Here is a 24,117-nt window from a genome sequence, read left to right as displayed (position 1 = left end):
CCTCGGGGAGGGGGCGTGGCCTGCGGCGGCCCCCGGCGATGACGTCACGGCCCGCCCGCGGCCGGAGGAAGTTTGGCTCCTCTCCCGCGCCGTAGCCGCCGCTCTGGCGCCGCCCCTCCCGCCCTCCCTCCCGCCTGTCGCCTCCGCCCCGGCGGGAACCGCGAATTCCCCCGCTGGAAAACGGTAGGAAGCCCGCTCGGTGCAGGTATTGCAGGGCCGGCTGCCCCTCCGCCGCGCGCTCCCTCGGGCCCATCTGAGTCATAGAATGGGTTGAGTTGGAAGGGAACTTAAAGATGGTCTTGGTCCAACCCCCCTGCCGTAGGGAGGGGCATCCCACTAGATCAGGCTGCACAAGGCACTATCCAACCTGGCCTTGAACGCCTCCAGGGATGGGGCAGCCACAGCTTCCCTGGGCAATCTCCATAGGGACCTGGGCAAGCGGGCCTGTGGGAACCTCCTGAGGTTCAACGAGGCCGAGTGCAAGGTCCTGCACCTGGGTTGGGGCAATCCGCGGTTTCAATACAGGCTGAGGGATGATGTGATCGGGAGCAGCCCTGCGGAGAAGGACCTGGGGGTGCTGGTCGATGAGAAGCTCGACATGAGGCGGCAGTGTGCACTTACAGCCCAGAAAGCCAACTGTATCCAAGGCTGCATCAAAAGTAGCGTGGCCAGGGAGGGGATTCTGCCCCGCTATTCCATTCTTGTGAGACCTCATCTCGAGTTTTATGTCCAGTTCTGGAATTCTCAACATAAAAAGGATATGCTTGAACACGTTCAGAGGAGGGCTACAAAGATGATCAGAGGTCTGGAGCACCTCCCATACGAAGACAGGCTGAGAGAGCTGGGCTTGTTCAGCCTGGAGAAGAGAAGGCTCTGAGGAGATCTTATAGCGACCTTCCAATATCTGAAATGGGCCTACAGGAAAGCTGGGGAGGGACTGTTTACAAAGGCTTGTAGTGATAAGACGAGGGGCAATGGGTATAAAGTGGAGAGGGACAGATTTAGACTAGACATAAGGAAGAATTTCTTCACAGTGAGGGTGGTGAGGCACTGGCACAGGTTGCCCAGGGAAGCTGTGGCTGCCCCATTCCTGGAGGTGTTCAAGGCCAGGCTGGATGGGGCCTTGGGCAGCCTGATGCAGTGGGAGTTGTCCCTGCCCATGGCAGGGGGATTGGAACTGAATGGTCTTTAAGGTCTCTTCCAACCCAAACTCTTCTATGATTCTATGAACCTGTTCCAGTGCCTCACCACTCTCATGGTGAAGCATTTCTTCCTAATATCTGATCTAAATCTTCCCTCTTTCAGCATTAAACCATTACCCCCCATTCTATTCCTGCACTCCCTGATAAAACACCCCCATGCCGTCTTTCCTGAAGGCCCCATTTAAGGCTGCTATAAGGTCTCCCCAGAGTCTTCATGCTGAACAACGCCAATTCTCTCAGCTTGGGAAGACTTCCAAGCTGCTGTAAAGGAGCCCTGCCTTCATCGTGGCAGATGGAACAAATGACCCGTTCAGGAATCTTTCTAGTTTGATTTTTTTTTTTTTTTGTGATTGGTAGCCAAAACTAACATTAACTTCCTTAGGCATTATTCCCCGGGGACACTAAAGTAAGAGATTATAGTAAGTTGTATGAAGTTGTAGGACTATGCAAGGAAGAACACAGTTATTGACATATAAATTATCACTATATAAATTAATATCTTGTTGCAATAAACACAGTAATTCAGACCTCTCACAACTATAGCTGAGGTCCCAATAACCTGAACTTTCTTTTCAGCTGTAGAAGCACAGAATTAATTTTAAATTAATTTCTGAAGAGTAATATACTACGGGTAAGTGCATGCAATAATATACAAGCTCTTATGTCAAGCCTAAAGAATCCCAGAAAAGGAATACTTTACATTGCTGTCTAAGAAAGCAGAAGGCTGAAAATAGAATCATAGAATGGTTTGGGTTGGAAGGGACCTTAAAGATCATCCAGTTCTAAACCCCCTGCCATGAGCATGTACACCTACCAGTAGACCAGGTTGATCAAAAGCCTCATCCAGAGTGGCCTTGAACACCTCCAGGGATGGGGCATCCACAACTTCCCTGGGCAACCTGTACCAGTGCCGCACCACCCTCACAGGAAAAAATTTCCTCCTAATGTCTAATCTAAATCTCCCCTCTTTCAGCTTAAAGCCATTACCCCTCATCCTATCCCTGCACTCCCTAGAGCGTAGATATAGGCTTGCCCAGGCCTGAAGTATTTTGTCAATTTCAAATGAAAATTATTTTCCATTTTAAAATAAACGGTGTCAACCTGGACAAAACCAGAGAGCTCAGAGCTTTAGATTTTTTGTGGTAACTTAGTGTCTCAGCTTAACGTGAGCCTTCTGCCAGAAGTGTCATCGGTGCCTGCAGTCCCAATGTTTTTTATGATCTGCTGTTTGACAGATCTCCCTCAGCTTTCACAAAGTTCAGAGGTTTTAGGTTCCAGCCTGGACTGAGTTCTTATCTAGTAATTACATTTGGCAGAACTACCGGCTTTCTACAGTTATAATTGGATATGCTGCTTTTCCCTTTAAGTCCCAAACCGTTACTCTTGAGTTAAAAAGCCTGCTCTCTTTTCCTTGCAACGGCTGAAGTGGCTTATGCATAAATTATGTCGTTATAAATCAATCTGACATGCTTTTAGAAAGAAGTACCCGCATTAATAATTTACAATATTTGAGTAATATTTCTGCCAGGGCTGGTCTCCAGAACAAGATCATTTCTTTTATTCTGTCTTCATAAATGGGAAACTGGTTGTTCAAGAATGGATTGTGCACTTCTTGGTTTTGTAACTGCGAGGTATTACTGTTGCACACCTGGAAAAGAGCTTGTATGCCAAACAAATCTTTCTGTTTTCCTTCAGTTCTACCCCTTGGAGTAATAAAATAGAGCATTTCTTACTGCAAACCTAGCCCACTGCTTGTTGTTACAGGGATTATTTTTTTTTAATAACATCATTGAAAGATTATTTGTGAAGAAATACGGGTTAATGAAACAGTTTCTATACAGAGTTGAGGATTAATGCAAAGAAATTAAATAATGTGAGAAATTAAGTAGAATTTATATCCTTAGAAAGCAAATGTATTTCAAATTTACATGTGTTTGGAATGACCTCTTTTATAAGGTGTTATTGATGCATTTTTAACTAATGAAACTCTGTGGACCCTTTGCAAGGCAAAAGTGACAGTGGGTGCTGAATTATAAAAGGGTGAACAAAATTGTGTATGACAGAAGTAATCTGCACATAACATACCTATTAAGGAACACGTTTGGAGCACTACGTGCACTAAACTATCCCACTGGAACTGGAATTAGATTTATTGCTGGGGAAGCAAGATCCTATTCAGCAGATACAGTGATGTCTGATGAATTCATGGCAAGCGTATAAAGGCTGTTATGACAGCAAAGTCAGCATAATTAGTAAGGAGATGAGTTTCTCATCCTGTGTTCAAAAAATGCAGGAACTGACCAGATAGGTTTTATCTCAGATGTCGAATGAATTCAAACATTCTGAATAGAAATGCTGTCGCACAAATGCACTATGTTATTCTGTTGAGCTTGTATAAAGATAAGGAACATAGAGTTTTACACTGTGTTCATTAAAACATTACCCAGCAAGAAGTGTAACCAGAAGTAGTGTTGTCTGGTTTGTGCAGGAGGGGTATCATCATCATAGACATACTGAAAGTAAACACAGTACTGCCTGCCAAATCTAAGGGTTAAATTTTGATTTTGAAGGCACATAAACTCCACTGAAATAAGTGGGACTGTTTGAAGTGAGGCCACACCTCAAATATTGTGTTCCATTTCAGGCTGCTTAGTGTAAGAAGGATATTGGGATGCTGGAGCATGTCCAAAGAAGGGTAACAAAGCTGGTGAAGGGTCTGGAGCAAGTCTTATGAGGAACAGCTGAGGGAACTGGGGTTGTTTAGTCTGGAGAAAAGGAGTCTGAGGGCAGGCCTTATCGCTCTCCACAACTACCTGAAAGGAGTTTGTAGCAAGGTGAGTGCTGGCCTCTTCTTCCAAATAACAAGTGATAGGACTAGAGGAAATGCCCTCAAGTTGCATCAGGGGAGGTTTAGATTGGATGTTAAGATAAATTTCCTTTACTGAAAGAGTAATCAAGCACTGGAAAAGGCTGCCCAAGAAAGTGGTGGAGTCTCCATCCCTGGAGGTGTTCAAAAAGCTTGCAGATGTGTCACTTTGTGACATGGCTTAGAAGGCACAGTAGTGTTGGGCTGGCAGTTGAACTTGATTTTAAAGGTCCTTTCCAACCTCAGTGTTTCTATGATTCTAAGAAGGTCTATCAAATCTGAAGTGTGCCTTAACCAAGAGCAAATTGGTATAGTGGTATTTGTATGCCTTGAAAACAAATACATTTAAACTACTGCAGATAGTAACTTTCCACCCTGTACCTTTTTATTCTCTTGCTGGGGTGGTTTTACTACAGAATGTGGTCTGAATCAATACCAGTGAGATGCATCGATGTGGTATTGGCATCAGAGACCACTTTTAAACTACAACAGACATCCAGTCTCGTGACATCCCTGTGCATTTCACTGTTTAAAACACTGAGTATCTTCTGCTGTTGAAGTTAACAGAACATTACCTCACTTTTCTCCAGTCGTTAAGGCTGTTTGCCTAGAGATACTATCAGAAGTCAAAACTGAAGAGTTATATTGTATGCAGTTTTCCCACAGCAATTTCGCAATCTGTTTTCTACTCTCTTTAAACTGTGGTATCACACAGGCCTGTCTTCATTAGGAATATCTTATGCTTAAAAGACATACGCCTAAGCTCGGTGTTGGATAAGGCGAGTTCTGCATAACTGGTTAAACAACTTAGAGTCTGGAGTTCCCAGAGGAGACAATACTCCACACAAATATACAATTTTTTAACTTCATGTATTTTTTGTGTTCAAGCAATATGAACCTTAGGTTAAATATGTGGTATTATCTTTAGTGTTCGCTGAATTGCTCGTTGCTTCATGCATAGCTGTTTGCTCTTGGTGGGTGCAGGAGAATTGCATTTGTTGAAAGAATGTTAAAGATTTTCTCTCAGCAAACTAAAGCGCTGCTGTGAAGGAAACACTGTGTGGAGAAGGATGAGGTTGAATAAAAATCTCTCTGAAAGAGCACATTATGTTAAGGTCATATCTTATAGATTGTGTGATGCTGCAATTATTTTCTTCTAACAGCCGTGTTCTAGGTGAGGGTTTCCCAAGTTGTGGTACCTACACGATTCATGGTATGCAAACTATTTCAAAGTGATGCAAAACTGCTTGCTTCTACCTTACATGTGAAGAAAACTGGGAACTGACACTCCTAGAACAGGATTAAGGTACACTGCAGGGTTCAAAAACCTTGTTTATCAAGACAGAGAAGAACTGGCGGGAGAATAGGTGGCTTAAGACCAAAAACTCTTTTTGGAGTAATGGATAGGTATCTGAGGATGTGTTCATTTAGAAAATTAGAAGTTATGTGCATACTATTATGGATGTTGAAGGTGTTGCTGCCATAACCTACAGCAGTAGTTGTACTTGGAGTAGATGAAATTCAGGATTAGCTGTTCTAGTAGACTGGTTTATTCCCTGCTTGGGAATTTGTGTACAACCAGATAACTACCACCATACAAATAAGTACGTACTTCTAGAGTCTCATAGAAAATTAGTATTTCATGTCCAGTTTCCCAAACCAGACGTTTTTCTGATTGTGTACCTAATTTCTTCAAATTTTAAGCTTTTGTATTGTTGGCCTTGTTTAAAACACAAGATCAAAATATGACAGTAGTAAAAGCTGTTAAGTTCTTTGCCTGTTCTAGTTTATCAAGGTAATGTTCTGGAGCTCAGCACAACACCCGTAGTTGTTTGTTTTTTCTCAGTGATGAGAAAACTTTGAGAACATGACCAGCTAAACCGAAGATAACTCCCTTTAAATAATGTGAAATGGTCACAGAGAAAATAAATTATAATTCCTAGGTGTCTTAAAGCTGATGATAAACTGCTGTTATCATCCTGCATGCAAAACAAGTATATTTGGATTTTCAGTGTTTAAAGATGGTTTGAAAGTACAGCTTTTTTAACATTGGTTTATGAGTCAGGCAGTTTCCTAGCACTGTCCTGGCCCTGGGGTGGTTGAGGCTCTTTTGTACTCTAGTCAATAGCTTATTATCTACTTCAGTATTAATGTTTCATGTGAGTTAAAATGTTGTGGGGAGTGGAGGGGGAGGATACAATATTCTGCTGAGGAATGGAAGTGCCTTGCCTTCCCTAGCTCCTGGCTCTGATGTTGAGGTAGATTTATAACTCCATTTGTAGAATTAACTTTTCTCTCTTCTGAACTCCTACTCCAATTCTGAAACTGAAGTTATGTCACTCTGACAGAACAATTGCTCTGACAATTGCTTTGAGACACAGGGCTTTGCTGTGCTGCACTTCATCAAGCTGGAAAAAAACACCACATTGTTCTAATATAATGTTTGGTTTAAACCAGGCTCAGGAGCCGAAGCAAACTGTTCCTACAGGCAAAGCCTGAAACTGAACTGGAGTCATCTGTCTCCTTCACCCAAGCCATAGAGGAATACATTATTTGAATACAAAATACTGATGTTATCGAACTGTTTATCACAAAGAAGTCTATTGCTAATGTTCTCTATCAGCATCTGATCTATTGGATTAAAACCATAAGATGTGAATATGTTCTGGCAGATTTCTGTCCTTCCTTGTTCTCATTCAAAATCAATTCCCACGTCTTATTTAGAGCTTCATTAAGGGTGTATCTCTTTAGAGAATTTAGTCTGGCAAGGGTGCACACTGTATAAAAACTTAAAGGACTTGATACTGGTTTCAGTTAAAGCAATTTTGCTTCAAAATGCCACCCACCTGTTGTGCATAAAGATTTGTGGGAACAAGCAACAGGGCTGTGCACTCAAATGCGCACACATTTCTGCATTGGTTTTTCCCCAGGGGCTTTATAATGATTAAGATCTGATTTAGGCTGCTTAGAATGCGGGAAAAAAATTGTGGTATTGTTCAAACTTTGGTTCCCTCTGGCACTCACCACAGATACTATTTTTTTCTCTCTAATTGTCTCCCTTATGATTCAGTGGGTGCTTTGCTTAACAGTGGAAGTAACTTGCTTATGTCACAAGTGTATCTCCTGGTAATATTTATTTATGTATGTTCTCTCTCAAAACCAAATGTATTTGCCACTTTTGATTGAAACATGGTCAAATATATAAACACTGTACAATTGTGCAATTTTTGGACTGGAGTTAATCATTATAGCCAACCATAATTGGCTATATCCACCTGGTATAATTACCAATGCTCATTTGACAACAAAACAACTGGCGTCCTCTTTCTGGGAAGTTATTTGCCAGGAGGTCAGTAAACTTTGGCTTCCTTGTTTAGAGACTAGAAAAACAATTATGTATAAAATGTGCTGAACCTGGCGTATGATAGAACAGCAATACTAGCCGGGTTCTGACTGACGATCTACTGAGGAGCTTAGACTTTCTCAGTCTGTTTTGACATCTCCAGCTGTCTTGTCTGTATATTGTCTTGTATTTGTATTGCACACAGAAGTCTTAGTGACAGACTGCTAGTTGTACTCAGCATTTGTGCAAATAAAATGAACAATTGCCTCTGTGAGCTTATGTAGAAGTGCTGCTGCAGCTCATTTGCACTACCCTTGTAGAAGCTCTGAGGGTGGAGTGATAACAATACTGCACCCTTGTTGGATACTGGCTTGGAATAGGGTGCCATCTACTGAATTATCAGTACCACTTCTTAAAATTCTTGCAGGTTCTGTATGTTCTTAAACTTTGTTTATATGATACCATCGTAACACAAGACAGTGTGAAAGACAGTGTGATTACAGTCAGAGCGATGATCTCAGATGAAGACTTGACAAGTCAGGGTGTAGAGAAGTAAAATTTTAGAAAGTTGTCTCAGAGTTTAAGTATTAATGGATGTTGCAAGTGATCTGGGAAGACAGTGCTGAAGAATCTGAGAGGAATTATTTTGCTTTTCCTTACCTAGAATGGTACAATGCATTCACATTTACCTGAAAGAAAAAAAATATCATTTGTTACCAATGTGATATTTAGAATAAGGGCTTGAGATATTATTCATTGTTTATTCTGATCTTATGCAGGATCCAGATGCTGTTGAATTTATACTTTTTATTTTTACTAGCAGTAATAATTTATTCTTTAAATAAAATAATTGTTTCACTGTTGTCATGTAATTCAGTTATGGATGGAAGACTAGAATAGTGCCTCTGCTTTTAGCATAAAACTCGCCATTTTTGCCTATGTAATATAACATATTTAAGAGAAAAAGTTTTGACGGTTCTGAAACAACATCAGAAACCAAATTTCCAGCCAGGGCTGCAGCGATTTCATGGAGTGCGGAGTATAATATTACAGTATTTTCCACGCATCTATTACAGAATATTGTTACACTCACTGGGCAGTGGCGTTGAACAACTTTTTGTTATGTCTTGATACGAACTGTTAGTTCCATTATCTTCAGTTGTTTATATTTCCTTTTATCTTTAGGGATGCCTGAAAGTCAAGGAAGAGACAGTGAAAGCCACATCAGCGGCAACAGTTCCAGCACTAGTAATTCAGCTGCTTGCTTCGGACAGGTCAGTTCCTTTTGCCTGAGAGAGAAATAGAATGTTTATGCTTGTGCTTGTGGAAATCTGCTCTGCATATTTACTCATTTTAAAGTTGGATACACTAAGGCTGGATTCACATCCGTTACCCTCACTGTGCTATACCTAATTATACATTACATTTTCCTCCACGATAGCCTTGGCACGCCTCAAGATGTAGTAGACTACTCTGGATTCTTCACAAAGATTTTTGATTTTGTTGCTTAGAAATGGGGCTCATTTTATTCTCTCATTCCTAGATGACCTGGATCACGCTTACACACATTCTCAGTACTGGTCAACCACTTTCAGCTGTTAAAAAATAATTGGAAAAAAAAGTAAAATAATTTGGGAAAAAGAAAACCGTATCTGGAGTGAATAGACCAGGCATTTACTCATAGTTCCTGCGCATTCTCCATTTTTCTTCATGCCTTATGGTTACAGGCTTGTATTTTAGTGTCAGAAAGAGACAATGTTATTCCTTTAAGTTTAAATAGAACTAAATACAAATTAGAGAGGTTTTACAGGCATTGAAACTTACATGGCACACACTCTGTCAAATTAGTTGTGCCAGGGGAAGTTTGGATTGGATATTGGGAAAGTTTTTCTTCACTGGAAGAGTTATCAGGCACTGGAAGAGGCTGCCCAGGGATGTAGTTGAGTCACCATCCCTGAATGTATATAAAATATGGGTAGGTGAAGTGCTGAGGGATATGATTTAGTAGTGGACAGGTACTTGATCTCAAAGGTCTTTCCCAACCAAACAATTCTATGATTCTATGAATTATCTGTTCTGCTGAATAATTGAGCAGCTAATACATACATACACGATACTTATGGTTTAGGTGGAAAATCTGTTCTGTCCCACATCAGAGCACAGCAACACAAGCTTTTTAGTGCTACAATCCTTAAATATGCATTTAGGCTTCTCTAACCTTTACAGGTTGTAAATATTATTTCTGCTAAGGCGAGGAACAAAAGTTACAATGCTTTAGGCTTCTAGTGATGCTGGTGTTGTCCAATAATGGTGATCCTGAAGTTATGCCAAGGATCTTCCCTGCATGAGGGAACTTAGCTGAACGCTCTCCAAGAAACTCCTATTTTGATTGCTTGCTTGAGCTGCTGTCCTCCTTGCCCTGATGTCATATAGTGGTAGAGTAAGTTCAGACTTTGGTTTTGTTGGAGTTTTTAAATACACTTTTCTTGTTAGCCACAGAGATACTACATTTTATTTTCGAGAGGTGAGATATAAGTTTGTATGTGCATTCCTGAAAACCTTCACTAGGATTATGACTGCATTAAGATTTCAGTAGGGTACTAATAGGCCTGGCTCATCTTAGCTCTACTAATGTGAGTGATGCTGGTGAGAAATGAAAAAGGATTGCTACAGATCAATAATTAATGCTTGTATACACGTACTTCAAGAGTAAGAGAAAAAAACTGTACAATGCAGAAATGTAACACACACACACACATCCTGAGGGCTTTCCTTGTCTACTACATTCTGATTCTATGAATGGATCATACAACTCTGGGGAGGACTGTACGTAGAAAAATGGGGCAAAGAAGTGATATTAGAGGAAGAGGGGGTGCTAAAATAGGGAGAGTGAGAAGATTTTTCATATCTTGTTTTTATCAAGTATCAATACACAGCAAGTGAATATCAAGCTATCCAGCATGCGCTTCGTCAGAGACTGGGTCCAGAATATATCAGCAGTCGGCAAGCTGGAGGAGGACAAAAGGTATGAACAAATATGCATAAATTTTTCAACTCACTGTTTTTTCTAGGAAAACTAGGATAAAAAAAAGTTACAATAATCCTGATTTGTTTGAAGTTAATTTCCCGTAAGTAGTTTAACGTGCAGGTATGAAAGTAAAGTCTGCATAGCATAAATTTTGACTTTCACTGAGCCATAGATTCCTTTTACATTTAAAAAAAAAGGCTTAACTTCTCAGTGCTTCTTCCAGGACAAGGAAATATTTATCTGTTTGTGGTACATTGAGGCATTTTTCTTATTTTTCCCAGAAATGGAATATAAAAGGCATTATTTAACATTGGCTGCATTTTACACTCTTTAGTGCCCACTAGCTGTGCCATCCCTTGATTAAATCATATTTTTTGTCGTATCAACCCCCATCACAGTTGCTGGAAGAGGAACCTAAGCCTGCACCATCATCCTTTTATTCACATTATCTGAACCTTGAACTTAGCTGGGTTCCTCAGCATAAGATGGCGTGTGTAGTCCCTCTCTGAAATAAAGCATGGCTATATGTATGCACACGTGTATGTATTTATCTGTACGTACATAAGCTTCTCTTTTCAGGTCTGTTACATTGAGGGTCACAAGGTAATCAGCCTGGCTAATGAGATGTTTGGCTTCAATGGCTGGGCTCATTCAGTCACTCAGCAGAATGTTGGTAAGTGTCTCTTGAGGATAAAAAAATGTCTTTCCGCTTGTTTCACTGTGAGGCCCTGAAGGAAATGTCTCTCAGATAAGGACCAGGGTATCCATTCTAGAACCTGATCGCTTCAAAGAACCTGGGGAGAGGCCCATGGAATTTGCAGATGTCTTAGCAGTTGGTAAGAGAGAAATTAAATAATAATAGATCTTCCATCTTTTTTTAGATCTTGCACTGCAATAGGTCATAGTCATTATTCTAGGTGTGTTTATGATTATTCTTCAGCTATTCTAATCAAGGTTTCTGATCTCTGTGGGAACACTCGGTGACTACAGTCAAGAGTAATTACGATTAAACTACTTAACACGCAGCATTCCTGAGCCAACTGTCATACTCACCTGTAATTTTTATATTCTAACAAGTTAATACTCTCAGTTAATGTTCTCCTAATCTTCAGGGGCCCATCCTTTTCTTCAGGTTCTTCTCCTAGCCAGTACCCAGTTCTGAGATTTTTTGCTTTGGGAAAGTTCTTCTTCTAGACAATGGTATTCAGGTGATCTTAAAGCTTATGCTTCTTTTATCTTAATAGCTGAAGTAGTATTTCCCAGAGGAGTATTGTCCTTGTTTGCAGACTGCTGAGCTTAAACTGAAGACTGGCTGCTGGAGTAGCTCAATGAAGCTGTATAAATGTACCTCCTTCCTTCCTCCCTGCCTTCAGAAACCTTTCCTTACCTCAAGGTGGTAGATTCTAGACATAAAACAAGTTACAGCATTGATTTCCACCTATTCTGTAGCACTTCCCCCCACCCCCCATTCAGTCAAGAAAGGATTGACATCCTTCAAACTTCTAAATTTTTCAAATAATGTCATAACAAGTCCTTCCTTAGCAATTCAGAGACAGAGGATTCTGTTACGTTTGGTTTTAAATTCCTGGGTAGAACAAAGGGCTTGCACCTCAGTAGCTTTATAAAACAGTTAAACAAGTAGGCCAGATGTGTACAGAAGGACCCAGAGTAGAGTACTTGAACTTCCAAGCATTTCATTTCAGACATGTCATGTTACTATCAGACTTGCAAGACTGCTAACTGGGGTGCCCTATGTATATTATGTAGCATTGCCTTTGGTGTAAAATAAAGTTGATTAGAGCTTGTGGATTGAGAGTTGTGTTGCAACCTGTTAAGGTTCTTCAAGCAGCCTGTCCTGGATAAAATGTTGTGCAAAATTTCACAAACTGGAGACTTCTAGTATTCAACAGGAAAGAAATTACTTTTACAGACAAGTTTCTTTTCCATTTCTGCTTTTATAAGTTGATAGTTTAAGTCTTTGCTTCCGGCTGAAAAAATTGATGTGCTTTGAACATTTAGGATACGTAGCTGAATGAGAAGTAATGTTTATAACTTTTCCGTCTTTCATATGTCTGAGTTTATACATGTAGTAGCAGGGTGTGAGTGTTCTAACCACTGATAACCAGAAAATATCATGTACCCTGCCCAGAGCATGTGTGCAAGTCAGCATTCTCAGGTATTTTGTAAGTCATGTTCCGTGTCTTAGATGATGGTTCGGTGTCTTGGGTATATTCAGGAAGCATGAGGACATTCATAAACCTGTACCAAAGGACAAAGTAAGAGCTACAATAAATGTCTTCTGTATTATTTAGGATGTTGCTTTTCCCTCCTCCAGACTTTGTTGACCTCAACAACGGCAGGTTCTACGTAGGGGTCTGTGCCTTTGTGAAAGTTCAGCTTAAGGTAAATGGGCTTTTTTGTTGCTCTGACTAAAGCTGTGATGGAAAGTTCATGCGTGGGTCAGCCTGTGGTTCTCAAGTACTGTATCACACTAGAGAAACTAGTGGTGTCCAAAATATTGACCTTGCTATAGAACAACCCTCTAAGAGCAAATAAAGGCTTAGGAAAGCACAGCATTTAACAAGAAATGCAGACATTTCCTTATACTTAACTGTTATTTAAATTTTACTGCAGGATGGGTCATACCATGAAGATGTGGGGTATGGAGTCAGTGAAGGCCTAAAGTCTAAGGCCTTGTCCCTAGAAAAGGCAAGAAAGGAGGCAGTAACGGATGGACTGAAGAGGGCACTCAAGTAAGTGAAGATCAGTACTTGTACGTTTTCAGAAACTGAGAATTGTTTATTTTCAGTCACAGTGAGGTCTTTTATTTCTTAGGTGCTTTGGGAATGCTCTTGGGAACTGCATCCTCGACAAAGACTATCTACGAGCCGTGAATAAGCTTCCACGTCAGGTGCAGTACATGGGCTGTTAGAGCAGGGACTGCTAGATGTCTGCTGCTCCTGGTCCTTCGTATTAAAAAGGTTAAAAATAATGATTTCAACGCATCTCATCTGGGAGCATTTCCAGCTACAATACCAATAGCCTTTGCCTGCTCGTTTGTGTGAATTGTTTGTTAGAGAGTTTGTCCTTGACATTTTACCACAGCTGCTCTAAATTTTTACTATTTGCAGTAGACAGGGGTCCTGTGGTGGAGAAACAGTACTCTGCTCAAGCTCTTAGGTGATGTTTGTGGCCATGTTGTCCAAGCCTCTATTCAGTAATTCTTGCCAGTAATGCATACACCTGTGTTCATAGCAGATTAAATGTTACCACGGAAGACACTGAACTGTTTAAACCAGTTTGGTCTAGTGCCGTTTTGTCCATGTGCTGCAGTCCTTAACACTGTTTAAGCTTTGTCAGTTGTAGCAACTCAGTTTGTTGCTCTCATCTAACCTCTTCTGCTTTAAATATGTATCAGCAATGATAGCAGTGTTATTATATATTCATCACATAGGTGAAATGGAAGTTATGGGAGTCCCTCAAGGCAGCGTGTGTGTTCTTTAGTCAATACTTTTGCCTCGTATAAGGCACAAGCCAGTACCAATCTCTGTTTGTTCTCATTGTCAGTGGTAGCATGATCTGGTTTACAAATACAAATTTTATAAATCAAACTTACTTGGCATATTCTTCTCATTACTGGGCTTTTTTTGGGAATAAATTAAAAAAAGGGCAAGAGAGAACTGCATACAGTGACACAATTGCCAGGTTCTGTAATAGGTCATAAGGCCCAAGGCTGCAGGCAGGGCAGAAGAGTAGCCAGACAGTGCATCCATCACTTGTGTAACCTACCCTAAAGCAAGTGTAGCTCCTCTGTGCATTCCTGCAAAATCAGGACTACTTCATTTAGTCATGAAGCCTCTCAAGCTACAGCCTGTATATGGGGAGCAGGAAAAAGGAGCGTTCTTTAGACTTTAGGGAGCTTTGACAGAAAATGGGAAGTTTTGCCATAAGAAAGACTTCCTCCTTTGAATGAAGTTTTTAATATGCATAGCCCAGGATATCATAAGAAACAATACCAGGTGGGTCACGTACCAAAGCTGCTTGTTGTAACTGGAACTTTCACTTAATTTTAAGCAAAATCTGTGCAGTAGCAATGTCAATCTATTCATTGCTAGTTATGTTGTCCTTCTGCTAACCGGTATGCAAACTCTGCCAGGCCCTGATGTGCATCACAGCTGGATAGAAAGTAAACTCAGCATGATACTTGTAACAAAATTTACAGTGCGCCTGTATTTCACCCCTCAGTGTTCATTGTTCTTGTTAGAATAGTTAGCAATTAGTTATTCTTTAACAGTGTTTTTGTACTGAGGTCTCAAGCAAAGGTAATTTCTGAAGGTGGTTTCAACATCCAGTAAACCAAATTGGATCCTTCCTAAAAGAACACTGCAAAATGCTGGGTGCATCTGTGATACAAAGAGTGAACTAATCCGTTTAGACTGGACCCACAACTTTTTAGCTGTTGCCAGTCACTTTGTAGCTGTGCTACAGAACAGCAAAACCAGTAGCACCGTTCTGTCCTGCTGCATGAGGATTGTACAAATGGCCTTGCTTGACTTCAAAACCGTGTCGGTACCTGAACTTTGCAACTGAATTATGAGAGCACGATGCACTAGACTTGGCTGCTGGAGGACGAGGAATAACATCTGGAAGTTCTACGCTCCAGTTTATTCCTTTTAAATACCTGATACTATACTACTAGAAAACTGTGGCTCTTGTATATATGAGGAATTAGCATGTACAATACAACTTACTCTCCTTGTCATAATATGTTTTTTATCCTTACTGAGCGGTAAGAAGCCACATTACATCTCACATTGCTTTCCAGACTCCTTACCTCCTTAGGTTTCGGTTTGCAAGGGAAGAGCTGAAGTTACTTTTACTCTGTGAAGCACTAGGTCGAACAGTGAACCTTCTGAAATAATCAGCACAGTGGAGAAAAGCCTCTTGTGGAGGTCTTTGGTCAAGAGAGAGAGACAAGGATCATCTGTGACAACCCTACTTTAGGGTTGTTTAGTTTCACCTCAGCAATCCCATCGATCTTGTTAGCTCCTGATGTGCACCAGCTGGGGGCAGTAGGCTTCCAGCCAGTAACTTACCTTGCACATTGAGGGAAAAGTGACCCTTTTACAACTGCTGATCTGTGGAGTTTCATGACAAAGTTGCCTTCATCACACTAAGATTTGCCAAACCCTGGTAGTCAGCCAACAGCCACAAGGCAGTTCTGTCTAGCTAACTTAGCTCCTAGGAGCAGATCCGAAGTGCCACCTTGCCAAGTAGAGGTGGCACAGGTCTCTGCTTTGCCAGGGTTGTTGTCTGTTAGTGGCATTGCCACAAGTTTGTAAAACCTTGCAGCCAAACCATTGGGTCTTTAATACAACAGGAACGATGTGCCTTCCTCAGTGACCTAGTGATTGCAGAGCTGATGAAAGGTCTGCCGTCCTCTTTCATTACAGTGTGAAAAGGCAACTGGCAGAACTAACAGACTCAGCAATGGACTCGTAAGACCCTCTGAGAGACTGTAGAATGCTGCACTTCTTATCTTCTTGATCTTCTGCAACTGTTCTCACTTGCAGAACGCAGGATATCGGGAGGCATAGGCTGCCTGCCCTGAAGCACTGAACGATTAAACTAACACAAAGTCACAGGAATCCAGTGATTTTCTAACTCAATGACTTTGTGTTGAATATGCACTTCAGTTTTCTAACTTACTATTCCACTTAAACCAGATTTTTCGCAGTGTTGGATAGAATAAGCCTGTACATATTTTATTAACTCGTGGAAGGAAATTTCTGATTAAGTTTTCCTTTTTGTCCTTTACTAGACACCCCCCGAGTTTGATTTGGTCAAAGCTAAGAGAGAGGACTATGAGCCTGAAATAGAGAAAGCAAGATACAACAGCTGTTTGGAAAGGCAGAGTGCAGGAGGAAGACAACATTGTGAGATGGCATCTACTTGTAAGCCCGGTCAGACAGAAGCTGCTGTAGCGATGGTAGATCAGAAAGAGCCAAACAGTTCCAGGTGAGACTGCTGCTATATATTTATTTTTTAAGCTATATTAGAAGTTACTGTACTTTTTTAAAACACATGGACAGCTCAGTTGGGAAGATACCTTAAAATACTAGTTTAGCAGATTTTCCTTCCTAAACTAGTAAATGCAGTTCTCTGTGCATTTTTTTCTTCATAAAATGTGATTGCTGAAATCCTGTTTAACTCTGTGCTTACCGGTGGGGGCGGGGTAGAAATACAGACTCCTCAGCTATTGAGTGTGATGCCACTTACCAGCGGAAACTGCGACAAAAGCAGCTACAGCAACAGTTCCGGGAACAGATGGAGAAAAAGCATCAGGTTCCAGCAGTCACTCGTAACGGCAAACAGGGTAAGAGCTGGCATGACAAACTGACAGATTTAACCACCGGCACGTGTTACCCTCAGTACAGGAGCCTGACCAGTTTCATTTGCTTTTATACTGTACTATCAACACACCTGTGAGACCAGAAGCAGGAGGGTTGTCGTTCTTGTACCCCTTACTGTTCTTAAGATGGCAGGAATACCAGCTCTAGAACTGTGTCTTGAGAACCACAGCTTCCCAATCACCCTAAAGCCTCGTGCGGCGCAGCAGTTGTTGTCAGGGCCGTGAACACACTGCACCCAAGCCAAGACTGCAGCACTTCACTGAGGTGGCTGCCGGCAAACAGATACTGCAGTAGCTACTACTGTGTTGCTCTTTTTTCATGGGGAGGTCTGGACAGCTGTGGGGTAAGCAGGAACTTGGGGATGGCGTAAACAGGCTAAAAACCAGTTTAAAGTACTGCAGTTGCTCTTCTCAGCCATCAGCAAGGTACAGAACCTCACCATTCTGCATCCAGCTACCAAATCATAACCAGCTCTAGAACTGCTGCTTCTCACGTCAGACTCGTGCTCTGCTAAGAAGCAGCAAAAGGGTTCTTCTGTATTTCTAATACTCATCTCTTCTTTTGTTTCCTTCATCCAGCAACATCCGATCCTCCTGTAAAGCACAGCACTCCAGCAGCAGCACAACAGGACCTGGCAATAGAAGAGGAGTTCTTTGCAGGTCAGGCAAAATGCGATGAGTAATAGTCTGTTAAAACACTAGCTTTTAAATGGGCTCCTTGGAGTACAGCATAAAGGTAAAAGTTCTGAAGAGGCTGGAATAATAAAAGTATTAGTGTAAGTCTGATTTTTGCAAGAGAGATCTTTCTTGAGTGGCAGGGAAGGGATGTCCATCTATATGAGGGGTTGCACACCGTGCTTTTCAGCAGAGAGTTGTCATATGTGCTCAGTAAAGCCCTTTGCTCTAGTGATATTGCACAGAAATGCAATGTTTGTGGGGCTGAGGGGGTGTCTTAACATAACCATGGCTGTTTGGGTCCTGGAGTTACTGTTACTCCTGTGGTACAATCCTGTCAGCTTTGTTTTTATCACTTTTTCATTCCTTCTAGATGATCCTGAACTCTGGGACGTTTCCTTCGAGACCGTCGATCTTAAGATAATGGGTCACAAAATGGCAGATGCGTCAGCTGGATGCCAGGCATCTGAAATGCCCCACAGACATCATCAAATGATGACGCGCAACAGGACGCCTCACAGAACGAACCACCACAAAGCTTCTGCTAGATTTGCGCCGCTGCAGCCGTCTGCCACGACCACGAGCAACAGCAGCTGCGCCAACCAGCCCGCCTCAGGTATGTGCTACCAAAAAATAACTGGGTTCTGTTTTAACAGTGGCTCTTGGTTTGGAAAGCAGCGCTGTTAGATTAGTAAATTGGAGTGGGAGAAACATCCTTCTTTTCTTGGACCTGGCTGCAGATGCTGCGATAGTGGGCTAGGAGAACCCTCTGGTCTTTTTTCAATCCAACTGTCCTATCGAGGAAGAGCTAGAAAAAGAATCGAGGATGGCTTCTAGAAGCAGAAAAAAGCTTTAAGAAACTTCCCTTTCTCACTGTCTCCCTGTTTGGCAGAGTGCAGCCCCCACAGAAGAAGTCAAAGCTTGAAGAAAAGGAGACTAGAACCTATGTAGGCCACCTGGTGGTATCAGTACCTCCATACCAGATTGCATCCGCAGTCTGCAGTTGGCTGTTCACATCATCTGAGGAAGTCTGATACGTTAATGGATTTTCCTGCATGTTATGGTGAAGCAACACAGAAAAGTTTAATACAGCTGGCAAGAACTTACACATCATAACCTAAACGTATATATCTGTTGCCTTTTACTAGAAAGAAGCAACAATTTATGCTTCTGAAGCACTAGACTTGTGGCGGTATCACAAGCATAATTTGCCTGGAATGGTAATAGAATCTTTAAAATGAGGTGCAATTGCGTAGCTTTTTTCTCCTTTAGTGCTACATTTCAGCACAGAGAAAGAGATTCTCATTAAAAAGGGGCGAGGCGAGGGCTGTGGTCAATGACAAAGCCTGCGAGCTGTAGGCCCCAGCTTGTGAAGCTGTGGCAGGGCCTGTTGCTGAAGTGCAGCCCACCTGTTTGCCCTGGGGCTGCGCAAACAGGGACAGAGCCTGCTGCTCCTCGCTCTATCGGATTTCCAGGCAGCAGCAGAGTGAGCTGTGCCTGAGCACGAGGGCAGGAGCATGCAGGGATCGCTGCCGAGGTGTTGCACGCAGCCTCGCGGATGGCCTTTCCTTGGATCCTTTGTAAAAAAACAGAGCTGCACTTCTGTTTTTAAATAAGCTTTGAACCCCTTTTTTAATAGAAAAATAAACACGAATTTTGAACGATAAACCACATTTGTGGCTGTTTGTCCCACCCTTCAAATCGTTACAACTCATTTCAGCTTGTTAAATGGGGAATGAGGGAATGGATTCTGACTGGTTATGTATAGGAACCTGGAGAGATTTGCCACCATGTCCATACAGCCTCATGTTGCTTTCAGGTGGGAAACACAGAACTTGAAGTGGGTTTTAGCCTTCGGAGCAAGATCCAAGAAAGCACTTTTAAGCAGTATTTCACACAGGATACACTAGTATTTCTCAGCAGGGCTGTGCTGGAGCTGAGGCAGATGATCCCACAGGGTGGGAAGTTGAGCTGCAGTGGGAAAAGTTACACAAACTGTGAGCCCAGCCCTGAAATCAATGCCAGCCTTGAAACGTGACCTTGTTCCTGTGCTTTGCTGTTACTGCTGCATCTGGTCAAGTCTCTTAAATACAAATACATTGGATGTGAATGTGCAAGTGTAAACGCAAATGAAGCAGTCAGCATTTATTCCTCTTCTTCCTACTTCACCTCTTAGATCCTGCACTGTCCACTTACCTCCTCAACAGGGTAAAGAACAAGGATTGACTTCAGTAAGGAAAGAGGACAAATTATAACTAACTGCAATAGATTAAATCTAGAAAAACAGTTCCACATTTCCCCAGTTTCCCATTCGGTGCTGCCTCCAGCCCAGCTCAGGGCAGAAATAAATACGACGTTTGAGTCATGCACTCACTGCTGAAATCAGACACCTGGTAGGAAGGGAACATCCAGGCCTTTGGAATTGCCACATTTAAAGCCACTTGGAACTTTTACAAATAACAAAACACATTTTGAGTCTCATCCAGACAGCACCGCATCAGTTTTCCTGGCTGCACAGAAACGGCCCAGGCAGAGCCGCGCCCCCTCTCCAGACTGGTCCCTTTGACAAGGGCAGTAAAACTTCAGCCTAGAGCTTACTTTTTCCCCTTTAAGGCGCTGCACAGCGTGACTCATGAGAGCCGCTGTTCTTTAAATGGAAAGAAATGCAGCAGCAGTGTTTAGAAATATAAATAATTCCTGCAAGTCTAGTTTAGGAATGACCATGGAAAGCAGTTCCGCTCTTCCAGTACAGTTGCAAATTTGGGGATGGAATTCCTGTTTTAGAGCTACAGCAGGAAGTTTCTTCTCCCCAGCACTGTGGATGCAGGTCCCTGTGATGAGAGGGGGGAAACGGATCCTAGACAAAAAGAGCAGGACACTTCAGGATAAGGTGGTTAGGGTTGCGGAGCCGGGCTTGGGGGTTAGGGGCTTCCCCAGCCCTTGCAGGAGACCCTGCTCCAGCATCTCTGTTAAGAGGAAGCACAGAACCACAGCTGCATCTCCTCCCGAGCTTCAAACAGGGAGAGCTGCCAAGTTGCTGACATCATCCCTGAGCATCTTTCTCAGCTTTTTGGTACCTTCTTGACCAGCAGTCCTGCTCCTTATTCCTTGTCCTCCATCCCTTTTCCCTCCCTTTCCCCTTTGCCCCCTCCTCTCAAAGAGGATCCATTCTATGAGTTCTTCACAGAGCCTTGTCACAGGACTCTTAAAAAGCTACAGCTCATCACTGATTGCTGCTTTTGAGAAGTCCAGGGTCTCGTTAAAATGAGTTTCTTGTTCTTTCCTGTGATAAACTGGGAAACAGTCAAATCGTTTCAGGAAGACGACAGAGAGGCTGGAACCTGCTGCTCAACAAGAAAACCCACAGCTCAACAAAAGCAGATTCGGTTTATTTGAACGTCTCCGTTAAATATTCTACAAAGGTAACAAATTGCAGCACGAAGCGCAGTCGTGCAGGAAGCGCAGTGCGTGGGTTTATTGCAAAACACACAACTGAACCACAGCCGGGGAAGCCCAGAGTTTCAATTAATTTTATTTTTTTTATTTTTTTTTTTTTACAGTGTACATTGTTAAATAATGTAAAGAAAACGCTTTGTAATTCAGAAACAGATTTTATGTGGAAAAAGATACTCAAAGTGTAATATTAAACAAAATAATTTAACAGTTCAGTAGCATTAGTTTATTCCTCTAGTCTTCAGTTATTCATCCACAGGAGGGGGGAGAGGAGGGGAGAGGAAATCAATGGCAAATAACACCAGTTCTTGCATAACATTAAGTGAAAAAACCGACCTAAAACTTCTTAGATCAAAAATTCAATAACCACGTGCTGCACCCGGCTGATTTGTTCCCCTGCCAGGAATATTCCCCTTGTTTCATTACTGCCTCAAGTTTGTTGCTGCTCCCGTTCACCAGAGCCCCCCCATCTCCCCTCGCGCTGCGTGTGTTCAGTGAACATCTCTGCGTCCATCCCGACAGAGGAGCAGAGCCGCTCCGTTTCACTTCAGCCGCAAGGCCCCCTGCTTTCTCCCCACACACACACCACAAGCCTCCACCTCTCGTTCCGCAGCTCTAGTCCGCACTTCAGTTACAAAGAACAAACCCCAAAACCTAAGGAACTGGGAGCCCAGCCACCTCGCCACCGGCTTTTGCCTCCCGTGCACCTGCCTTTGCTGCCAAAACTGCCATAACGAAAAATAAAGTGACAGGAAAGGAATGGACCTGGCGCATTTCTTTGTAGAAGTAAAAAGAGTGAGAACATCCGCAGACAGAAAAAAAACAACTTCCAATTAAGGCTCCATGGGGGAAACGGCGCTCCCAGGAAAAACAAGTCAGGCATGTAACATCTCTGCGGTGCACCGGCTTCCAGGATCCCGGAGAGCTGCTCCCAAGAAGCAGGAAGCAGAACTCCCATCCTTCCCAGCTTTCTGCAGCACCACACAAATACTGGCTGCTATTATTTTTTACTTTGAAGAGGATACCAGTATTTTTTCAACATGGAAAAGGAAAACGAGCAAAGCGGAAGGAACAGGGTGGTTACCGGGAGGTGACAGAGATGGGTATAGTCCTGGTACCAGCTTGGAATTTGTTAGAGTGAAAGAAATTGTAAAGCCTCCAAAAGCAAAGACAGAGGAAACTTCTTGATGCCGGCTGTTTCAAGTACATCCATTGCCGGCAATGGACGTTGCGCCAGGACAGTTTGTCCCTGGCTTAAACGGACTTTACGCAAAAGAAAAAGAAAGGTACGGAAAGCAATCCCAGCAGACAAGCCCACGCCAACGAGCAACGGCTCCTCTCCCTCAAGCCATATCCTGACCAAACACCTTTCCCACTTTGCAGGTGGAGTCAAACTGCATCTTCAGTTGGGCCTTTCCCAAAGATACACGTTCTCCCCATCCTCTCTTCGTTTCCGATCCAGACCCCCGGCTTCCTTAGCCAATACTGGTCAGTCTCGTTTTAGCTTCCCCCACATCGCTCCGTCCCACCCCCACCTGGCTCCTGTCACACCAGCAACTTCAGATCTGCCCGCCTGGACAAGTTCCCTCCACGCACGGCCCGTTGTTCCCACCTGCCGCCTCCGTGACTCCCCGCTCCCTACGCCGAGCAGTGACGGTACCACTGCGGGAACTCCGCTGTGTCCCAGTCCCTAAGGTACAAACGATCCGGCCCTCTCCAAACTTGCCCTCTGTCTGCCTGGGGGTCTGCTGGGAAGACGATGCTAAACTGCAGAAGCAAGAGAAGTCCAAGGCACTAAAATATCCAGCAAGCATACTGGGAGAACAGACAAGTATTCAAGTACATTAATTTATACAATTTTACATTCACATTTATTTCTCTAATACAATGAAAATACAAAGGAAAAAGTTAAAGTGTCTCCAATAAGTATAAGGATATAGCTAGCTTTTTTTCCCGTTTTTTTTTCTTTTTTTAACTCTTTAACCCTCTATATTCCACTCGTTTTTAAACTACTGTTGTCCAACAACATTTATATATCACAGTGTTTCCACATCAAAACTGATGGTAAGTACATGTCCGCAGGGAACTTTTAAAAATCTTTTAAACATTTTAAATTGCTCTAATGCTGCAGTCGAAGCTGTTAATTATCTTACTTAAAGCAGTAATGACCTATCAAGCACGGGCTGCACTGCGAGTCCATTCGTGTGCCCCCATCGTTTTGGAGCCAGATACAATTGACTGGGGAGAGGGAGAGGAGAAGGGGGATTTGGACAGCTTTTCTCCTGGTCTTGGTTCTTCGGGGAGAGGTAAGAAGCAATGCTAAAGCCTCATGCTAGGATTCAGCTCTCCCACCTCAACGCGTGTGGATTCAAGCCTCAAACCAGAGGAAAAAATTTACAGCAAGACTGCATTAACTGACCCCGTGACTTCTCTTCACGGCTCTTGTTCCAAACAAGAGCGGAACCTCTCGGTCATAAGCACTGTCCCGTCATAAGGATGCCGATCATCCTCCTCCCCCTTCCAAGCGTGTGGGGAAAACTCCCTTTACAGAGAGTTGACGGCAATGGTTGGAAAAGAGAAAACCATTCCCAGTCTGGCAAAGCTACCAGTTTATTGCAGCACTAGTAGTTGATACAGGGCCCCGTCTCCCTCCCCATGTCCTGTCCCGAGGTCAAGCCAGCACGGTCTCTGAGCGCAGCTAAGTCGTCCGCAGGTTGGAGCCCGGAGGGTTGCTGATCGATTTTTGCAAATTGTTGATGTTGAAGCTTTGCAAAGACGCGGCACCTACGGGCTGGAACTGGCCAAGTGGTGGTTGTGCTGGCCCACCTGTCCCACTCCACGGAGCGGCAAAGGACGCTGCTGGATAACCGTACTGCTGCGGAGGACACATCGCCTTTGTGAAGGGACCTAAAGAGGTAGCTGATGATGCAGAGATGGGTGTAGCACCCAGGGAAGATGTCATAGAGACACAGAGCTGACCTGGTGCCGAGAACTTCCTTGCCATTCCAGGGCCCTGAAAGAAAACCCAACCCCGAGAAGAGTTACACAACCATGCTTAAAACCCACAGGTTCACCCTATGGTCTGCAAGCCATTCCCAATGGATGTTTACAAGAACACAGCACGACCCTCCTCTTTTC

The 24,117-nt window shown here is 43.0% G+C and overlaps 2 protein-coding genes across 15 annotated transcripts in view; one reads left to right on the top strand and one right to left on the bottom strand.

The window, feature by feature from the left end:
• The first annotated feature begins 156 nt into the window (after window positions 1-156).
• RAD52 (RAD52 homolog, DNA repair protein) lies at window positions 157-19,184 on the top strand. Of its 3 annotated transcripts, none has more exons than XM_069860807.1 (12): window positions 157-205; window positions 8,597-8,685; window positions 10,335-10,436; window positions 11,019-11,112; window positions 12,775-12,842; window positions 13,074-13,192; window positions 13,275-13,350; window positions 16,261-16,457; window positions 16,679-16,815; window positions 17,431-17,511; window positions 17,900-18,142; window positions 18,419-19,184. In XM_069860807.1, exons 2-12 carry the CDS (start codon window positions 8,599-8,601, stop codon window positions 18,475-18,477), a joined length of 1,263 nt encoding a protein of 420 aa, XP_069716908.1. In that variant the 5' UTR covers window positions 157-205; window positions 8,597-8,598; the 3' UTR covers window positions 18,478-19,184. The 3 variants fall into 3 exon arrangements, with proteins under 3 accessions (XP_069716908.1, XP_069716926.1, XP_069716918.1); XM_069860825.1 differs by having other exon boundaries at window positions 163-183; XM_069860817.1 differs by lacking the exon at window positions 157-205 and adding an exon at window positions 1,799-1,833.
• Window positions 19,185-20,894: 1,710 nt separating this feature from the next.
• The window catches only part of WNK1 (WNK lysine deficient protein kinase 1), a 104,570-nt gene continuing 101,347 nt past the window's right edge, over window positions 20,895-24,117 (bottom strand). For all 12 annotated transcript variants that reach the window (XM_069860736.1, XM_069860693.1, XM_069860712.1 and 9 more), the window contains one exon: window positions 20,895-23,992. In XM_069860736.1, coding sequence (XP_069716837.1) covers window positions 23,678-23,992 — 315 coding nt within the window. In that variant the 3' untranslated portion in view covers window positions 20,895-23,677. The remainder of the gene's footprint in view (window positions 23,993-24,117) is intronic.

This window comes from Phaenicophaeus curvirostris, chromosome 1, assembly GCF_032191515.1.
Source record: "Phaenicophaeus curvirostris isolate KB17595 chromosome 1, BPBGC_Pcur_1.0, whole genome shotgun sequence".
Taxonomy (NCBI): domain Eukaryota; kingdom Metazoa; phylum Chordata; class Aves; order Cuculiformes; family Cuculidae; genus Phaenicophaeus; species Phaenicophaeus curvirostris.
Note: the sequence above shows the minus strand (reverse complement) of the source record. Positions and strands in the feature narration are given on the sequence as shown.

Coding starts and splice junctions, on each gene's coding strand:
- RAD52 (XM_069860807.1), top strand. CDS start 8,599: ATGCCTGAAAGTCAAGGAAGAGACAGTGAAAGCCACATCAGCGGCAAC. Junction 12,843..13,073: donor TTGTGAAAGTTCAGCTTAAG/GTAAATGGGCTT, acceptor ATTTTACTGCAG/GATGGGTCATACCATGAAGA. Junction 16,458..16,678: donor AAAGAGCCAAACAGTTCCAG/GTGAGACTGCTG, acceptor GGGGCGGGGTAG/AAATACAGACTCCTCAGCTA.